This window comes from Arctopsyche grandis, chromosome 8 (assembly GCF_051622035.1).
Source record: "Arctopsyche grandis isolate Sample6627 chromosome 8, ASM5162203v2, whole genome shotgun sequence".
Lineage (NCBI taxonomy): Eukaryota > Metazoa > Arthropoda > Insecta > Trichoptera > Hydropsychidae > Arctopsyche > Arctopsyche grandis.
The window spans coordinates 15694140-15715532 of NC_135362.1; the positions used below are offsets into that span (position 1 = coordinate 15694140).

General features: G+C 36.3%; 1 protein-coding gene across 1 annotated transcript in view; it reads right to left on the bottom strand.

Annotated features, from left to right (window-relative positions):
- Positions 1-8891: 8891 nt before the first annotated feature.
- Positions 8892-21393, bottom strand: part of LOC143915489 (uncharacterized) — a 53378-nt gene continuing 40876 nt past the window's right edge. The window contains exons 4-10 of the mRNA XM_077436166.1: positions 12518-12642; positions 12286-12427; positions 12000-12210; positions 11840-11880; positions 11523-11656; positions 11062-11190; positions 8892-10982 (exon numbers count right to left, since the gene is read on the bottom strand). Coding sequence (XP_077292292.1) covers positions 9960-10982; positions 11062-11190; positions 11523-11656; positions 11840-11880; positions 12000-12210; positions 12286-12427; positions 12518-12642 — 1805 coding nt within the window. The 3' untranslated portion in view covers positions 8892-9959. The remainder of the gene's footprint in view (positions 10983-11061; positions 11191-11522; positions 11657-11839; positions 11881-11999; positions 12211-12285; positions 12428-12517; positions 12643-21393) is intronic.

Sequence of the window (21393 nt, forward strand, 5' to 3'; positions counted from 1 at the left end):
TGCTACCTGGAAAGACTTAGCGGGTAGTATTCTTGTTTATTTTTAACATACTCAAAATACAACGCCTATCGGCGTATTTCAGGCTGATGGACTTGTTGGCAAAACGCCGATCGGCGTTGGTCAGCATTCAAAGGGTTATGCAGACAAAAAGTTGAGGAAACGAGTCTTGAGATAATGTGAGTTGGTAGAACGGGGCGCACCGAGTACATACATGCAGATTTTGGAAATGATCTTAATAACAAAATACATACTATATATGTAATACTAAAATTTTTATCAACATAAATTTATCCTATATTTGCAATCAGAATCTTGTTTCAATCTCAATTTTTTGCATAAAAATAGCAGAAGTGGCATTTTTATTAGAATCAAAAGTCCAAAAAAAGAAAAACGAAAAATACATCAGTCAAATAATTTTTTTTTCTGTAACGACAAAAACACATTCATGAATATTTAATCAAAAATTTTAGTGCAGACGATCAAGAAGATTGAAATAATAAGCAATCTTATTGTGCATCACTTTTACCACCCAGGGCACGCCACGTTTGGCACTGGATAGGTGATGGCGCGTGCAGTGAGTTTTGGCCTCTTGGCCAGGAGTCCACCTGATCGATATTCATCGCGCGACGGCTTCTTCCGAGAAATATCGATCAATCTCAAACGGCCAGCTTCAAGTGTTGCTGATTACTATTGGAAACGCGATGTTGTCCACGAGTCGCCGCCGTAACACTCCTCGCGTTTGCAAATCGACACCACCATATCCTGTTTCAGATCCTATCTCACATCGATTCGTCCATCTGTGATGATGTACAAATTTCAATTTAGCTTGAACGTTTATGACCAATAAAGTAATGCGGTGTTACACGAACAGAATCCCATATTGGACCATCTTTCGAAGGCTGGGAACGTTCGACCTTACTATGTACTGAGCTCGGGGACCAATTTGAGGATTTGATACGATTCGAACTTGCCAGATTCCCACGCTGCAAACGAAATCTAAAAACTACCGTATAAAAACAATATGTACATATGTGTTTTAAGTACATTTTTTTTTACGTTTAAATTTATACTAGTGTGTACATACATATATATATAGTATACATATTTGTACATATTCAAATGTCATTATGACGACACTCATTATTTAATACGATTTTGAAATAATTTAAATACATACACACGATTTGGTTATATGTATATTCATTTGAGTGGAATTCTAAAATAGTATTATGTATCGACATTTTATCATAATACGCTACTCTCCATTCAATACATGACGAAGGTAGTCGTGGTTCATTTGTGAATATTTATATTCAAAGCACAGGTGCCAGATTTGAAAAACGGCTCATCGAGACGAACATTAAAAAAATATTCACCAAATACAAGGATTCACCCTCCATTTGCTATCGTGTATTTCCGAATGGTAAATCTAAAATTTAATCTGTTCAAGGATTATTCATAAATTAAATGAAACTTAACATTGTTTTCTTCATATAATCGTCGTTGATATTGAAATGTAACTATAAAAATATTTTATAAATTTTAATATTAAAATTTCATTTAAAAATTCAGATATTAATACAACCTAATTTTCTGTATAAATATGACATACGTATATAATATATGGATGTTTAAACTTTTTCAGGGATGTCATTTCAGTTTTTTATAGGGGGGGGGGGCAAAATTTGGCTAAAATTTTAAGAAGCTTCTGATCGACATATTTAAAACTTGTTGTATTTTCTGCTGGCTTACACTTTGAGTAATGAAGAATCGATATATTTAAAATTCATAGTATTTCTTCAAATGACATGAATATTCCTGACCTGGCCAGATCGGGGGGGGGGGGGGGGGGGGCAAATGCACCTACCTGTCCCCCCCCCCAAATTGCGTCCTTGAACCTTTTCCCAAATATGATCTTCTTTCAAACATTACATTAAAATACATAAATTTGACGTGCTGAAAACCAAACTGGTACAAGTGACATTTTTAAAAAGATCTGGTTTAAGTGCTAAAATAATAGCATAATGAAATGCTATTATTTTAGCACTTAAACCAGGTTTTTTTTTAAATTTCACTTGTACCAGTCTGGTTTTCAGCCCGTCGTATATGAGTCGTTATATTTGAAAGTGGCGATTTACAGTTCTAAAAAAACTATTTATGTTTGACTTAATTCACAAATTGTTATCACTTATTTTAATTCGATATGTCCAGAATCTTGAAAAAGCAGAATAAACGTATTACAGGCCACCATTATTTATAAATATTGTTAAACGCAAGACATCATCTAATCTATAATTTGGAAAGAGACTTTGTATGTAAATATCCTTGGTCGTCGTCGTCGTCTTCGTCGTCGTCTTCGTCGTCGTCCGTAGATCGGTGACGTCATCGAACACGTGATTCGATTTTTTTTTTTTTCGATCCATGGGCGCCGATTTGTTTTTTTCGATTCAATGGATTCACCCCCGCGGGGGCGCAAGGCGAGTAGTTTCATGGGGCCCCGCCAGGGGCGCCACAAGGGGCGCAGCCCCGAAGGGGGCCCGGGGGGCGCAGCCCCGTGGGGCCCCAGCCTCATGGGGCGCAGCCCCATGGGGCTCAAAAGGGGGCGCCACAAGGGGCGCAGCCCCGTGGGGCCCCGAAGGGGGCCCGGGAGGCCCAGCCTCATGGGGCGCAGCCCCATGGGGCTCAAAAGGGGGCGCCACAAGGGGCACAGCCCCGTGGGGCCCCAGCCTCATGGGGCGCAGCCCCATGGGGCTCAAAAGGGGGCGCCAACAGGGGCACAGCCCCGTGGGGCCCCGAAGGGGGCCCGGGGGGCCGAGCCTCATGGGGCGCAGCCCCATGGGGCTCAAAAGGGGGCGCCACAAGGGGCGCAGCCCCGTGGGGCCCCGAAGGGGGCCCGGGGGGCCCAGCCTCATGGGGCGCAGCCCCATGAGGCTCAAAAGGGGGCGCCACAAGGGGCGCAGCCCCGTGGGGCCCCGAAGGGGGCCCGGGGGGCCCAGCCTCATGGGGCGCAGCCCCATGGGGCTCAAAAGGGGGCGCCACAAGGGGCGCAGCCCCGTGGGGCCCCGAAGGGGGCCCGGGGGGCCCAGCCTCATGGGGCGCAAGCCCTAATAGGCATTAACTAAGGGGGGCGAAGCCCTAGACGGCAATTAATCATGGGGGCGCGGAGGGGCGAAGCCCTAAAAGGCAACTGATCATGGGGGCGAAGCCTTAGACGGCATTTAATCATGGGGGCGCGGAGGGGCGAAGCCCTTAAAGGCATTAGCTAAGGGGGGCGAAGCCCTAAACGGCAATTAATCTTGGGGGCGCGGGGGGCGAAGCCCTAAAAGGCAACTGATCATGGGGGCGAAGCCCTAGACGGCATTTAATCATGGGGGTGCGGAGGGGCGAAGCCCTAAAAGGCATTAACTAAGGGGGGCGAAGCCCTAAACGGCAATTAATCTTGGGGGCGTGGGGGGCGAAGCCCTAAAAGGCAACTGATCATGGGGGCGAAGCCTTGGACGGCATTTAATCATGGGGACGTGGAGGGGCGAAGCCCCAAAAGGCATTAGTTAAGGGGGGCGAAGCCCTAGACGGCAATTAACCATGGGGAAGTGGAGGGGCGAAGCCCTTATCGGCAACTGATCATGGGGGCGAAGCCCTAGACGGCATTTAATCATGGGGGCGCGGAGGGGCGAAGCCCTAAAAGGCATTAACTAAGGGGGGCGAAGCCCTAAACGGCAATTAATCTTGGGGGCGCGGGGGGCGAAGCCCTAAAAGGCAACTGATCATGGGGGCGAAGCCCTAGACGGCATTTAACCATGGGGGCGCGGAGGGGCGAAGCCCTAAAAGGCATTAACTAAGGGGGGCGAAGCCCTAAACGGCAATTAATCTTGGGGGCGCGGGGGGCGAAGCCCTAAAAGGCATTAACTAAGGGGGGCGAAGCCCTAGACGGCATTTAATCATGGGGGTGCGGAGGGGCGAAGCCCTAAAAGGCATTAACTAAGGGGGGCGAAGCCCTAAACGGCAATTAATCTTGGGGGCGCGGGGGGCGAAGCCCTAAAAGGCATTAACTAAGGGGGGCGAAGCCCTAGACGGCATTTAATCATGGGGGTGCGGAGGGGCGAAGCCCTAAAAGGCATTAACTAAGGGGGGCGAAGCCCTAAACGGCAATTAACCTTTGGGGCGCGGGGGGCGAAGCCCTAAAAGGCATTAACTTAGGGGGGCGAAGCCCTAGACGGCTTTTAATCATGGGGGCGCGGAGGGGCGAAGCCCTAAAAGGCAACTGATCATGGGGGCGAAGCCCTAAACGGCAATTGCTCATGGGGCGTGGAGGGGCGAAGCCCTAGAAGGCAAAGGCTCAGGGGGGCGCCGAGGGCGAAGCCCTAGAAGGCAAAAAAAAATTTTGATTTTTTTTTTTGATTTTTTAAAAAATTTTTTTTTAATTTTTTTTTTATTTTTTTTTTATTTTTTTTTAATTTTTTTTTTTGATTTTTTTTTTATTTTTTTTTTATTTTTTTTTTTAATTTTTAAATTTTTTTTTAATTTTTTTTTTTTTTTAATTAAATTAGCTTAGTCATGTTTAAGCGGTTTATATTATAAACACTGAGCGAAGCCGGGTAATACAGCTAGTCTAATCTATAATTTGGAAAGAGACTTTGTATGTATGTAAATATCCTTGGTCGTCGTCGTCGTTTTCGTCGTCGTCGTCGTCGTCGTCCGTAGATCGGTGACGTCATCGAACACGTGATTCGATTTTTTTTTTTTCGATCCATGGGCGCCGATTTGTTTTTTTCGTTTCAATGGATTCACCCCCGCGGGGGCGCAAGGCGAGTAGCTTCATGGGGCCCCGCCAGGGGCGCCACAAGGGGCGCAGCCCCGTGGGGCCCCAGCCTCATGGGGCGCAGCCCCATGGGGCTCAAAAGGGGGCGCCACAAGGGGCGCAGCCCCGTGGGGGCCCGGGGGGCCCAGCCTCATGGGGCGCAGCCCCATGGGGCTCAAAAGGGGGCGCCACGAGGGGCGCAGCCCCGTGGGGCCCCGGGGGGGCCCAGCCTCATGGGGCGCAGCCCCATGGGGCTCAAAAGGGGGCGCCACAAGGGGCGCAGCCCCGTGGGGCCCAGCCTCATGGGGCTCAAAAGGGGGCGCCACAAGGGACGCAGCCCCGTGGGGCCCCGAAGGGGGCCCGGGGGGCCCAGCCTCATGGGGCGCAGCCCCATGGGGCTCAAATGGGGGCGCCACAAGGGGCGCAGCCCCGTGGGGCCCCGAATGGGGGCCCGGGGGGCCCAGCCTCATGGGGCGCAGCCCCATGGGGCTCAAAAGGGGGCGCCACAAGGGGCGCAGCCCCGTGGGGCCCCGAATGGGGGCCCGGGGGGCCCAGCCTCATGGGGCGCAGCCCCATGGGGCTCAAAAGGGGGCGCCACAAGGGGCGCAGCCCCGTGGGGCCCCGAAGGGGGCCCGGGGGGCCCAGCCTCATGGGGCGCAAGCCCTAATAGGCATTAACTAAGGGGGGCGAAGCCCTAGACGGCAATTAATCATGGAGGCGCGGAGGGGCGAAGCCCTAAAAGGCAACTGATCATGGGGGCGAAGCCTTAGACGGCATTTAATCATGGGGGCGCGGAGGGGGGTGAAGCCCTAAACGGCAATTAATCTTGGGGGCGCGGGGGGCGAAGCCCTAAAAGGCATTAACTAGGGGGGGCGAAGCCCTAGACGGCATTTAATCATGGGGGTGCGGAGGGGCGAAGCCCTAAAAGGCATTAACTAAGGGGGGCGAAGCCCGAAACGGCAATTAATCTTGGGGGCGCGGGGGGCGAAGCCCTAAAAGGCATTAACTAAGGGGGGCGAAGCCCTAAACGGCAATTAATCTTGGGGGCGCGGGGGGCGAAGCCCTAAAAGGCATTAACTAGGGGGGGGCGAAGCCCTAGACGGCATTTAATCATGGGGGTGCGGAGGGGCGAAGCCCTAAAAGGCATTAACTAAGGGGGGCGAAGCCCGAAACGGCAATTAATCTTGGGGGCGCGGGGGGCGAAGCCCTAAAAGGCATTAACTAAGGGGGGCGAAGCCCTAGACGGCTTTGAATCATGGGGGCGCGGAGGGGCGAAGCCCTAAAAGGCAACTGATCATGGGGGCGAAGCCCTAAACGGCAATTGCTCATGGGGCGTGGAGGGGCGAAGCCCTAGAAGGCAAAGGCTCAGGGGGGTGCCGAGGGCGAAGCCCTAGAAGGCAAAAAAAAAAATTTGATTTTTTTTTTTGATTTTTTTAAATTTTTTTTTTGATTTTTTTTTTATTTTTTTTTGATTTTTTTTTTTTTTTTTTGATTTTTTTTTTTATTTTTTTTTTAAATTTTTAAATTTTTTTTATTTTTTTAATTAAATTAGCTAAGTCATGTTTAAGCGGTTTATATTATAAACACTGAGCGAAGCCGGGTAATACAGCTAGTATTTAATATTGGGCGAAATATTTCTCGAAATGAAAAAAAGTGAACTTATGCCACTTTCAATTATAACGACTCATATCTACAATACTGAAAACAATAAATATAACCACATAGGTGACATATGTACATACATACATACATACATATGTACTTTAATCCCAAATTATATAATACTTGGAACACAATAAATAATATGTTTTTATAAATACATATTTTACTGTACTTACTAGTCACTCATATATGTATTTTATTCATTTTATTTTTGAAATAGTTCATTTTTGTAGAAGTCTGATATTAAACAAGAGTGACTTTTATATCGCGAGAAACGTTGAATTTAAAAAAATTATTATAATAAGTAAACTTTTTGGCGTTGGAGTTAAGATTGAGCATAGGTTTGGATGGTGGGCAGTATCTTCTCCCAGCACGGCACACCTAAAAACAAATTGCATCAGTAATAAGACAATCTCATCATACATTAGATTTAATATATGTACAGCCATACACACATATAAAAATAAAACAATTCAAATTAAACTTTATATGTTCTTTATTTTAATGTATATGTGACTGTTAAGCATAGAGCATGTGCAATTCAAAGTACAGTAAGCATTGATTGAGTGCATCGAATAGTTGCAATATAATATCATACGTGTAAGTGAGAAATTATGGATCGAGAAATTACTTGGTGCAATATGAATATAACGATGCAATTGTGATATTGTGTGATATTTATATATTTTTTGGTGGTTGACAATGTTTCTTCTATATGGGTATATAGAATTGTTTTTTTTTTTCAAGGCTATTTAATTATAACAAAAAATGGCTTTATTATGAAAATGGCAATTGTTAGCTTATTCTTATCATAAGTATTTAAAAATATTATATATTTGTAAGAGTATACTAATTAAAGGCTATATGATATTGTGATAATATGGGTGTAAAAATAGTTTTTATTTTGTTATTATCAAAATAAATATTGATATTGGTAGGCATAATGGATAAATTCTTATAAAATAATTGTACTTCGATTATATGCATTAAAGAAAGTTAAATGTGAATATCTTCATAAACTTAATTTAATATATAATATTATATTTACTACACCTTGAATTACTAAAACTCCCAGATAGATTTAAATCAATAAAACTACGGGATTTTAATATTCAATAGAGTGAAGCTTGGAATACAATATTTATTAGTGGCTTACGGTTTGCATTTTCATTAGCTCTATGACACTCGTTATGATTGATTGCTGTTTTTATTTTCTTTTAATTAAAAGGCAATTTTAAATTTCATCGACGTTAATACCAAATAAATCTTTTTGTCTTTACTTGGTATTTCCCATAAATTATTTTATTTTAAACTAATTGAAAATTAATTGTGTCAAACAATTAATTTACAATCAGGCAAATAATAAATGTCAGTTGCTGAAAAATTTGTGTATTTTATTCTACCAAATATTTTTTCAGCATCGTACTTTTTTTAATTTGGTCAGATATAAAAACAAATAGCTCAACCATTTCATATTTTTTTCTGCATAATACAACATAAAAATCAATGAAACCACATACTACATTGTAAAGGTTTTCAAATATAATTTATCATAAATGTTTATGTATCGATAAATTAACGTTGGGCATTTTATTTAAAAATGGAATAAATCATTTTTTTATTTTTTGAGGAACTCAAAAAATTTTAAGCTGCTTTATAAATTTTCACTTTGAAATCATTCAATAGCAAAATTAAACTTTCGCCAACTCTACTTTTGGTATTTCACAACATATAGTCGCAGAGTATTATTTCTGTTATATTTAAGACTTATTCCACTTTTGATATAAATAGCTTACATCTTAAATTCTTGAATTAAAATTTAATATTATTACAAGTCTTAATGACAGAGACTTGAATACCAACAATTTTTACACAGTTTAATAAAGAAAGAGTCATAATATAACATACATGTACATACATATATACATATTATGTATAAATATATCGACATAAATACATACATATGTATGTATGTACGTATGTATGGACATACTCGTATATAATATTTATATGGAAATACCTGCAGAACTTTGAAACGCTGTGTTGCAAACATTACATTTAAATTTAACAATAAATTCAATGAATTACAGTCCTTTAAATGTAATAAAAATCACAATGAGTTGAAATACTCGAGATAAATATAATATATGTATATGGGTTGTTAGTAAATATTTCGAACAATGCATGTTAAAATCAAACAATCTCCTTCTTTATTATCATATATTAAATGATAAGAAATTATTTTATTTGATTAATTGTCATAAATGTATATAGGTATATCAAAAAATGTAAAATTACAATAATAAAATGGAATTTCAACATGACTGCATTTGCGTAAGCTAAGAGTTTTTAAGAGCTAAGAGAATGATTGTAGAATCAATTTTATACATAAATCCATTTTCGTATTAGTGTACCATGTTATTCCTATTAAAAAGAAATTTGTTTTGTACTGTCAATGGGATTTCGTGATTTTATTGTTATACAAATGATGGGATATGGATAAATACAAAATGTGGAAAAATATCTCTAGGCATATTAATTTATATTAAAAACATGGATTTCAAATGTTTATGAAAATCACACATTTGTTATTATTATATTTTAAATTAAAAATTGCTTACATTTTACGTTTTTAATTGTTTATTTGACTATTCATTGCATGAAAAACTATAATAAATAATATATTATCAAATATTAGTCATCCTCACTAATTCTTAATTATAATAGTTGTGGACAAAATATATAAAATTCACAGAGCAGAAGGTGGTTGAAAAAATCCTATGTGTATGATCTTTAATTTTGATTCAAATGTGAACACATTTTGTTTTCCTATATTCAAATTTTTAACATGAAATTAAAAATCTACGATAAAATGATAGTAAAATTGTTTTATCGATTTATTCATTATTCGTGGTAACAATAATTATTCAAGAAGGAAATAAATACTACCATATGTTTGATAACGATATTAGTTCATCATTAGATACTAATGTAACGAATCAATCCATACATTTGAGATATACGTAATTAGATTTGATTCACTGTCGAACTGAACAGCTTAAATTATTTGAACAAATGAAATATCAAATGTGTACGCATATTATGTTTTTAACGATGCAAATTTGAATCGTATGACAAAAATCTATGTTTTGCGGGGTGATGTATAAAAATTTACAAATAAAATGTAAGTTTATACGTATTTTGTTTACTTTGGTTTGGTGAGGGATTTTTCATATAATATTTCTTAAAAAATTAACAATAAACGCAGCTGACTAGTTTGTATATTGCTTCGTTTCTTAAAAAAATGACGAGTTTGACAAAATGATATCTACAAAACAACTTCGAAATGGTTACAAAATGGGAAGACCTCTTTTGGTTCATTTTGGAAGATAATCACTTAAAATACAATATAGTTATAAAATCAGGTATTTTTAAGTTTAAAAACTAAAAAAACTTAAAATTTAAATGGAATTCATTATGAAATTTCTAAATCATGGTCTTATCTCGGCGGCACATCTCTGGGTGGAGGACTTCTATATTTAGCTCTTATTTGCAAAAATGATTTGTTTGGAGTACTATTTTGTAATGGCAGAGCCATTTTGACGCTTTTCTCGATATTAGACGATGAAATTATTGGCGAGCTAGGGGATCTGGGACTAGTCGTCAATGATTTACAATTAATGGGCGATTTTAAACTTTGACTTCTTATCGTTCGTGATGGTGATTTTAAAGGTTTCGTTGAGGTCAAGGTAAGATTTAAACTTCTCCGCCTCATTTTTTCAGCACTATTATCAGGAGTTACAATCAACGGAACTGATTTTCTACTATCGGCTGTCGGAGTTCTGGGGGAACGAGTAGTTTGAGCGTTAATTTTAGACATTGCCGGAAGTAACCTAGAGCTACTTTCAATCGGTGAAATCATCCTATTATTAATCACACCCGCTGATTTGATCCTGCGATTGCTGACTGGCGCCGTCAAGTCTAATTTCAATGACGACGGAGACATTTTCCCATTCGTGAATGGTTTAGTTTCTATAGGTGAAACTTTGCCATTTGTTGGAGATTTAACGCTTCTTGGTGAAGTTTTCCCAGTGGATTGGGGAGTCGTTCTACCATTTGACGAACGTCTGTTGGAATTTGATTTAGTGGAATTTGGTGTGCTCTTTCCACTATTCGGAGAACATTTTCCATTAGAAGTTTTCGATGTGCTCGAAAATGTTGTACTGTTAACGGAGGATGTTTCTGATAAGGAATCGATGGCTGACATGATCATTTCACTGGGTGAAATGGTACCATTGGCGTTGCTTTGTGCCGTTATACTATCTAAAATTGCGTTTTCAATTGCAGTTGTGTCAAGCGTTGGCGGTGGTTGGACTAGATCTACTGTGGTAACCTTCGGTGTAGCAGACGACGATTGTGATGATATAAGACGTACTTGGCAAGGGTCATGGCGAGTCAAAAAATGTTCCAGGGTGTCCCATCCACCACCGACACGCACCATCATGTGACGTCCTTTCAACAACTACAAAAACCATACAATATTATTTATTTAACACAAACTTGTAATGCATACTTTACAATTCAAAAATAAAAACCATTACCCTAATGAATACATTTCGTCCGGCAATATTATAACGTCCTTCGCCAACTTTCTTCACTTTCAATAATTTAGAACATTTTCCTTCAGAACAATTACAATTCCGTTTCATCAATCTAGTTACAATTTGAACCTGGAAAGCAAATGCATATTTGAATTATATCAGATCTACTGCACTTACATATGTATGTATATTCAGGGCCTTTTTTTGAAAAAAAAGGCGCCGGAATGCACTTCTGTTTAACCTTTTTAAGGAAAATTATATTCAACTATCTTTTAAATGAAATTTAAGGCAGCTTTTCCTATGCTACCAAGTGCATAAAAAATTAAACCAAATTTTTCATATATATTTATGCGCCAATTTCGAATCAATACATATTTCATCCTCTTTATAAGGACACCATATATTAATTATCATTTTGGTTAAGCCTTATGTATATCTTATTAAATCAATGTCAAGCATACTCTTTTATCCAATTCAGTCAAAGGTTTTAATGGAACATCAAGATCTTCTGGAGTTCCCCTTGACCAAGTATCTTCTGTATTAACCGAACGATTGTCTTCACTTTCAGCAGCGAACAGGCCAACAGGAAGCGACACTGAAATTAAAATCAAAATAAATTAATATTGATTTTCAAAAATTTCAATCAAAGTTTATTCCACTTAAAACATTTTAGGACATCAAATAATTTGTAATTATATACTACTAAAACCTAGCAGCAATAATATATTTATCTCCCTCTGAATTTTAGTATTAAAAAATTGATAAATAAATTCAATACCTTCTTCTTCGATTGGAGATGGTTCAAGTTTTGTATCAGATCTAAAAATAATACATTTATTTTATCAGTATGCATACAATTCGATTAAATAAAACAATCTGATTATTAAATCAAATATCTGGCATTGTACAACATATGTATGTACATATTATTATCTTACTGTTTTTTCGACGCATCATCACCATCTTGTTGAAATTGCCAAGCCAGAGTTGAGTTTAATCTACCGTCTTTTTCGTCCATCACGCCGGCTTCTTCTAAAGCGATTTCTCTTTCCAACTGCACAAGTCCGGGTGGTTCCACTTTGAATTTGGTGGCTATTCTTGCCACTTCCAACAAACACAAAATAACATTTCTTGGCTGTGCGTGTAACACTGTAAAAGAATCGGATTATTTTCAACATTGCAAATTTGTCAAATAACAAATAATATGTCTATTTTTATACAAACCCAAGTCATCACTTTCGAAAAGTAGACTCTCGTGCACACCGAGCTGTCGACAAAATGTTATAAAGTTGACCATGTTATCTCTTGAGAAGAAACTTCGACGAGCTGCACGTTGCCAACATTTGCCCTGCACTTGTGGTATCGGCTATTGGAAAAGTAAATTTCATATTATAATATATATGTTTATAATTTTTTTTAAGTAATATCATTGTATACACATAAATCATTGTCTTACCCCAATGTAAATGCCCTTTTCTTTTGCTTCTTTGGCTTTGTCTCTTAAGATGGTAGCAAGTTGACACAACTCTACGCCATTATCCAATGCGTTCAAAAAGTTTTCACCAGTCAAATGAGTTATACCTAAAATAAAATAAAAGAAATAAGTTATAACTAATGAATTAATATTCGATAATTGTCTATTACGTACAAACATTTATATGATGCTTTCAAACAACATTATTAATAAAAACATACCAAAAATGTTTGCTTTGAAATGGAAATGCAGAAAATAATTTTCTATTGCAAGTTGTTTAAATTTGTATAAATCTGGTGACAGGAAGACTAATATAATTAATCTGGCCTATTGTAGTTTACAAAGATTACAAGAAAATCTATATACATATGTACATATGTATATACATAGAGTCCTACGACTACATTGGTGTACATATTTGTTTGCTTCTAATCTGAAAATTAGTACAAACATACATATATGACTTTACATTCAGCTTTAAAATCCAATACTGTGGTCTTCACATTATATCCAAACGTAAATATTTGGATTTATCCCATATAAAAGTGTATTTATTCAATTTTTCGATTTTTTTCTATTTGCAGCATGACTGCAAGCCTTACAGTGTAGGGTAACTATGAAGATTATTGATATTTAAGAACTAATTATGTAACAGATTTGTAATCTTTTTTTTATATACCTATATTTTACCATGGTGCCATTACAGGTTTACCCCAGGCGACTCCTATGACCAAAGTTTCATATACATATGTATGTACTATATAGGTAACGAAAAGAAGGTGGCCAATTTGGTGAGGAACCGTTTCAATTATGAAATCAGATAAATTGGCAAACTCTGGTAGGAAATGATCTACCTGGAGTCACATTTGTATATTCAAGGTCATATACTCATATTACCAAAGTGCTTTAAACTTAAATAATCAACTTACGATATCTATAGGAGGACACATTGAAGAATTAAAGAACAAATACAGCTTAACAAATTGTTAGTATCTACGTTATATTGTACAGGACAACGTGACTATTTGACTATCGCTGACATCGCGGCACGCTATTCGGGGTCAGGTTCAAACTACGACAGTTTCTTGTGACCCCTGGAGATAATCTGGTCGCTTTCTTGCAACGATCAGTTCCAATTGCAATCGACGTTTAACGGGGACATGAGACGAGCAAAAAAGACTAGCGAATCATACGACTGTTTTGGAAATTTCTCGACAGCGTCCGACCAAACTGGTCGATACAGTTACAACATTGACAGGATTCCCCGTAGGAGCTAACCGGATCAGAACCGTAAACAAAGCAAAAAATAAATAGGTAATGAAAAAAGATAAAATGAAAATTAGCGGCTTCCACCCGACTTTATCCCACGTGGAAAAAAATATAAACAGTATACGAAAACGGTTCTAAGAAACACAGAAATACACGCAGACCGCCACGCGTGATATGACCCAAAAGGAAGACGACCAGGAAGCAGATGTCTCCTGTTGCATTTATTCTCGGGACACAAAAGTGTTCTATGTTTATTTTGATCTTTTATTTTTCTATTCGAGATGCGCTCCTCTTCAAGTCGAAGAGACAACAAAGTCTCGAGCTGATGCTGGGGCTGGCTAGTGGGTGGTGGGCGTTTCGATTCGTAAATTATTACATCAGCAGGACGACACAATAAAGGATAAGCGAAGCTTTAATAACGGACACCCCACAAATCAATGTATCTCAATGCATAAATATAATAAACGCGTCATAATCGAGATAATTTATAGCAAACAATGAATGCAAAGCGAAAATGCATAAATCAATCGAGATTTAATGTTTTCGAATGAGTCGCTTGTCGCAAAAGTGAACCAAACATTAATTCAACAACAAACCTATGTATGTATGTACGTATGTTATTCACACCGTTTATTTCAAAGCAGTAAATTTAGTCTCAGGAGGTGTATTTGTACCGACTATAATATTAAAAAAAAAGCTACAGGAAGTGTGTTTTGTATTCGAACATTCATTAAAATAACCATTTAATGATGTTTTGAAAAAATAATTTATTTCTATACGAGTTCGGTTTGTTGTGAGAATAGCTACGGTTAATTAATACGTTGCATTATTGGATAAATGAGATTTCTACGGAAGATCGATAAACTTTTTACTACTAATTGGTCGACATGAAATGCTGGGATTGAATTTATGAACATAACACGATAAAATGTGATAAAAATGTGGTCGAGAATACCTACGTGGATCGAATAATTATTAAAAAATATGAACAATTCCAGTTGCGGAATGTTGACATCCTACGAGATGATAATATGAAAGAAATTCGATGAAAAGAAAACTAGTGTACACAAAATGAAGCATTTGATCCCACAAACTAATTAATTCGCTGTAATTTTTAGTACATCAAATACTTAATACCCAGTGGAAAACACGATTTTTCATCTACTGGCTGTACGTGTTTGAAATTTTTACTAAATGTTTTAGAAGACAAACAAAAGTTTTCACCAAGTAAGTCAGTTTTGCCATAATCACCATCCGATCTATATCTGTAGTCATCATGAAGGTCTCAATTATATATAATATATGTTACAGTGAAATTATATAACAGCAATAAAATCATAATTACAATGACGTTTCAGTGAATTCATATCTAATTACAAATTCGTTGGATATAGTTATATTTTCACTACGGAAATAGCATATTCACTGGCTACTATTAGTGAAATTATAATTTTTGACTGTTGAATGATAGTGAAATACCAACATAAGATTATATTATACTGGTGGTTTTACCCGGCTTCGCTCGGTATTTGTGATATAAACCGCTTAAACGTGGCTAATCTAATAGTTTTATTCTATTTAAAAATATTCAATTGCTTTTTCATTCAATTTAACGTTACCGATTCTACGAACCAAAACTTACATACATACATACAAAGTCTCTTTCGAAATTATATATTAGATAATGCTTTATGATTCAATATTAATTGATATTACGTACTATGAAAATAAAGTAAATTACGACGACCAGAATGACGCTTTTAAATTCACGCCAAACTGAATGAAACACACATATTATCGTCGAAAAGAAGAAGACTATTTTCATTTAACATTTTGAGTTCACTGATTTCAAAATTTACTAAAAACTAGTTTTAATAATCAATAAAGCTTAAATTATTAAAAAACTCTACTTTGTTAGTATTCTTCAATTTATTGTTATTTATTAAGAAGTGAATTTGTAATTCTATTGTTAAATACGTAATCACTACTTGAGTCAGTGAAATTATAATTTCACTGACGATAACAATTTCACTGTAACATATACATACATACATACAATAGACCATAGGCATAGCTATATATATCTTGCGTTTAGTTTTATTTTCAGCAACATACATACATATGTATGTAAATGCATACGTAGAACTTATGTTTTATATTAGGCTGAAAAAGATAAAGTTTGTTTGTAGGTATTTACTGTAGGTATAAACATATTAGAACATCCCGTGTTATTGGTCTAATTTTGTATGTAAACTTATTACCATTCATGTATAAACACATGTATGTACTTACATACATACATATGTTAGGTTATAGTTTCAAAACATACACATCTATTCCTGTCTACCACAATTCTAGATTATTACTTATTACATTCGGTTATATAAAGACATAATTCAAATATATAAATTACTACAAACGCCTACAAATTTCGGGACTGAATTCCCAGGGTTGCCTTAGAAGGGCCAAGGACACGACATCCATCCCGTTCCTTCCCTAGCGCATCAAATTCGCAATCGATATTTTGCGAAAATACGCAATCGCAATAGAAACATGCATACATAAATTCAAGATGAGCTCTAACACATCTCTGATTATGACGTAGTGTGGGTGTATTTTTGTATAATTCATTCGATAAATTAATTTAAACAAATGCATATGTAACAAACGTCTTTAGTGATGTCCTATACTACCACGCATTTAGCATAATATAAAATACATAAACAAACAATCATATTGTTATGTTTTAATTTATTAATCTCATAATTTTCCATAGACAGTACATATGGATGTATATATATATGAGCCACTCCCATTTGAGGAATTTTTAGCTTTTTACTTCATTTTTTTTGTTGATAAAATAATCATATAATATGGGGGGTCAACTGTTTTAGTCATCGTTAAATTATATTTAATGCTGACAGTGCGATTATGTTTACTAGAATATGACGAAGGTCGCCCAATAGGCAAGTCTTCTTCGCATTGTTGCAAAACAGAAAATATAAATGGCGAACTAGTGTGGGTTTTTGTTTTAATTTTTTTTTAATTTTTTTTATTTTGTTTTTATGGAAAATCGCCCACGTCTGAACTAACACTTTAGACGCAAATAAAATGTGGGTCGTGAATCTCTTCTTGACTTTTTACACGTGTTGGTCGATTTCACATACTGTCAACGCATTCTGCGAGTACCATTTTCTCGCTAATCTACCACTGATTGAATAATCCAAAATAAACAAAAGCTCAAAGCTACACCCAACAAAATTTGTGCTGCGCATTATTCATACACCCAGTTGACATTGCATCGGAATCGGTATGCGCAATTAGCTGTCAAATGTGAAAAGGAAGGGATTATTAGATCTGTCTTGATATTTTTATTGTAACCAGATGGACCAGATCCTACATTGTTATTATCTCACGCTGTCTAAGGACATCTAGGCACAGACGGACGAATGGCGAAAGTGGACCGGCACGACATGTCTTCATTATCCCAAGTCTTGATCTCGAATCGGGTTTCCAGATTCAGGAAGGTCGATTTGTGCGACCTTCGTCCAAACCGGCTCCCATTCTACACACATACTTACATACATATACCTTATGACGGAAAGCTACATAAATATAATATAAAAAATATTCAATAATTTTTCACGATGTAATACGACGAAACCGCAGTCTAATAATCTCGAAATAACAAATTTCGCACTAGCATATTTCTTGTTCAGACATCAAGTATCGCATCCGCCAACTGAACGTACCCAGAGTTGTTATAAAAATGGACGATTAAATCGCTTATCTTGTGATTTGTGAAAATTATTATTAGTGTAGCAAAAACCGGATGTTGGTACATCCTCAAAGTTGTTACATCTGTGTCACGTTGCACTCAGAGTATGCATTTTTTTATTGTTCGTGTTTTGTTATCTACGTTTTAAACAGCGACAATAAAATACGTGCGTATATCTTGATTATAAAAACAACAATTTATATAAATATATAAAGCGTATCGTTCGTCTATCTGAGGTTTTGAAACATCTAAACTTGAAATTGAGCGAATTTTTACATGTTCATTTTTGAATATTTAGCTTTAATATAAAATTTTCAAAATAAGTATATTTATTTAAGTTAAATTTTGGACCACTGTAGCATTACAGCAGTCCCTAATGTGCCTCTATGGTCGAAAAAATACAGAGAGATGAGAAAAACAAAAATATATGTACATATACATATATACATATATATATATATGTATATATATATATATATATATATATATATATATATATATATATATATATATATATATATATATATATATATATATATATATTTATATATATATAAATATATAAATATATATATATATATATATATATATATATATATATATATATATATATATATATATATATGTACATATATTCAAAATACATTTATAGATGCAAAATACAAAATACACTCGTAAAAAAACAATAACATAAACATAAAAGCAGAAAAAGTAAAAAAAATCAAATAACCTAATCTACAGCCAGCACCAAAATATAAGCGTTAGCGGCAAATACAAAACATCCCTGCGAGGTCCAAATTCATTTTTATTTTTTACATATATACCAGGAAGGCCTAACAGGTAAGCCCCAATGCGCCTTCCTGGCCAATTGCAAACAATGCAGCATTTTTATTAAGTCGATGAATTACGAGACATTGAAAACTCGAAACTAACGAGACATCTATGAATTGTAAATACATTTTATTGTACATTAATCATACTCAAATAGTGGTGACATAGTAGGTAGGAAGGTTTTTAGCCAATTTAATCGGGAACCGTTTCAACAATGAAATCAGAAAAATTGGCAAACTCTAATAGGAAACGATCAACTTGGAGTCACAAATATCCAAGTCTGACCAGCAACACTACAGATATACTCTTATATATAATTCTTTTCAATCGAGGTCAGCTCATGGGATCGAACCCGGCGCCAGAAAAATAAGTTAAAATAATCTCCGATAACCACACTCATTGAGGTGGAAAATATCACGGTCAAAATATTATAATCACACTTGAAAAGGATAAAAAAAAAGAAAGTCTGAGAGATTGAAGATTTTATACGAGAAAGATTGATGGATCATCATTTTCATTAGTTCAATGTCTGAAACAGTTTCTAAAATTCTGTATATATCCATTCAATAATTTTGTATTCACGTACAATTGATTGGATATTACAATCCGGAAAATTATTAGGTTTATTTCAGTTCGCTGTCAAAAAGGAAAACAGAACCTAAAGATGACAGTAAAAAATGTTTTATATATATATTTTTTTAAATGATTACTCAGGCACGGAAAATTTTGAATAATGTCTTAGGCAATCAAGGAAAACGCCATTCTATAACAATAAGAAAAACAGTAATCTAATTTGTAATTGAAGTCAAACGCAACACTCCACACTTCCTCATCAAATACGAGCATTTTCACAATATTAAATTTTATTCGTGAAAATGAAAGAACTGAAGACTGGAATCGTTGAGCAAGTGTAACGATTAGGTTTTTGTGTGCACCATTCGCTTACTCAATACACACCAATTCGATTTTGCACACCGAAAAGCGAACGTCTTTGTCACTCAAGACTTACGCAACCGAACACCGACTCGATTTTTAGCATCTTTGGCAATTTTCTAAATAAAAATCACACCGGACCTTCGTCGGAAGATGCATCACCGAGACGATTTGCATGTTCATTTTGCATTCGACACGGACGTCTGACCATGGTCGATCAGCCGACTCCCACCTGACGATGACCAGGAAATTCGACCTTTGTTATGCTCTTACGCTATTTACATAAGAATCGCAAAAAAATGCCAGAAATCTGTACGTTCGGTGTTCCATATATGGAGCGATGTTTTTCTGTTGAGCTTACGGCGCTTATCACGTTTTTATTCACTTCCCAAACAGCTAATGAACGTATCACTAGGAAGGCAGAATTATGTGCTGATAATATAATCACTATCTATATTAAAAATATACACGAAGTGACCATATATGGAACATTTTCGGATTATGTAATTTTTTCAATCACATAAAAAATCAACACGGAATTATAATCAAAAATATTTTCGCACAACTATTATACATAGCTGTGTTTCTTAAATCATAATTCGTATGATTTAAACATGTTTTTATACCATGACACGTATCCAATATTGATTAAAAACGTTCATACTATTATCATTGCATATTTAGTCATTGAGTTTGATCTGTAATTTTGTACGTATCGACTATTCGATATTAAATATTGTATGTGTTCATTTATGAACATACTTGTTTGTTTTAGTTTAACAGTGTTAACAGTCAAAATATATCTTTAAATAGATTCAACAAGTGTCGCATAAAATTTTTAGCCGTCAAAAATTTTGAGCTGTCAAAACTTTTGAGATGTCAAAACGCCAAGTATTTAAAAAGGAAATTCTATGGAAACCACATTACAACGTTGCTATAATTCCCGTTTCCGTTAATATTAAAAATATTGAAACCCAAAGTAAACATATGTATATATGCACCTACCTAAGAGGATGAGACAAGCGATTGAGAATTCTTAAACTTATGCCTAATAGTTTGTGCATGAACAAACTATGTAGTTCGTTTGTTAATTTGTTATTTTATGTACACTATACCGGTCAGATTGGTTCGTGTATAAACGAACTACCTATAGTATGTTCATGAACGAATGAAATATATACTTGGGCTGTAACATATACAATACATGTAACAAATACAAAATCAAACATTTTATAACCAATTTTTTTTATTGTCTAATAAATTGACACCTTTTGTGTCTTGTACTTAGAAAACATTTATACAATAAACATCCGACTGTTTTGTTATTTTCCAAGAACAGTCGAAGATTGAGTAGAAAATTCTATTAAAATAGTTCTCACAAAATTGCGGAAACACCGATCGAAAATGATCAAACGGTTTTTAGTAAAACGTAGAATCAAAAAACGTTTCAACCTATTAATTGCTTTGAATTCCGCTTTAACGAATCGCCGCTTAATTAAATCGAAACGGGAAAAGCTATACTTACATAAGTAAAAAAAAATCGACAAAAATACCTAATAAAGTTATTAACTTACAAATTGTTTTTGAAACTAATTTTACGAATCTTTCAATAAATTCCATAACACCCGAGTGTGTTTTCGGTAATTAAAATTGCACATTCGAATAAAAGTCATAGTCATAGGAAAAACAAAAATACTCATTGCATCGGACAATTACGTATTACGTACGTATTAGTATGTGACGGTAAAGAATTCATCGCACTTATTTGATGGAAAAATATAGACGTAATGTACATATGTATGTAGCCCCGAAAGACAAAACGCAACCTTTTGTCCGGACATCAACATCATCATCATCATTGGATCATCACGCCCCCCCATAACGCGTTACAAAACGGCGTTACGCCTACGATACGCGCACCAAAATTTGCATACGACTAGAAAAAATGTGTATGTGCGTTTTTTAACTATTCCTATTGTTCTATATAGATACACTCATATTTCATTATATTGCGTTGTAAGCAGTCGACAAGTTCTAGGAGATTTTT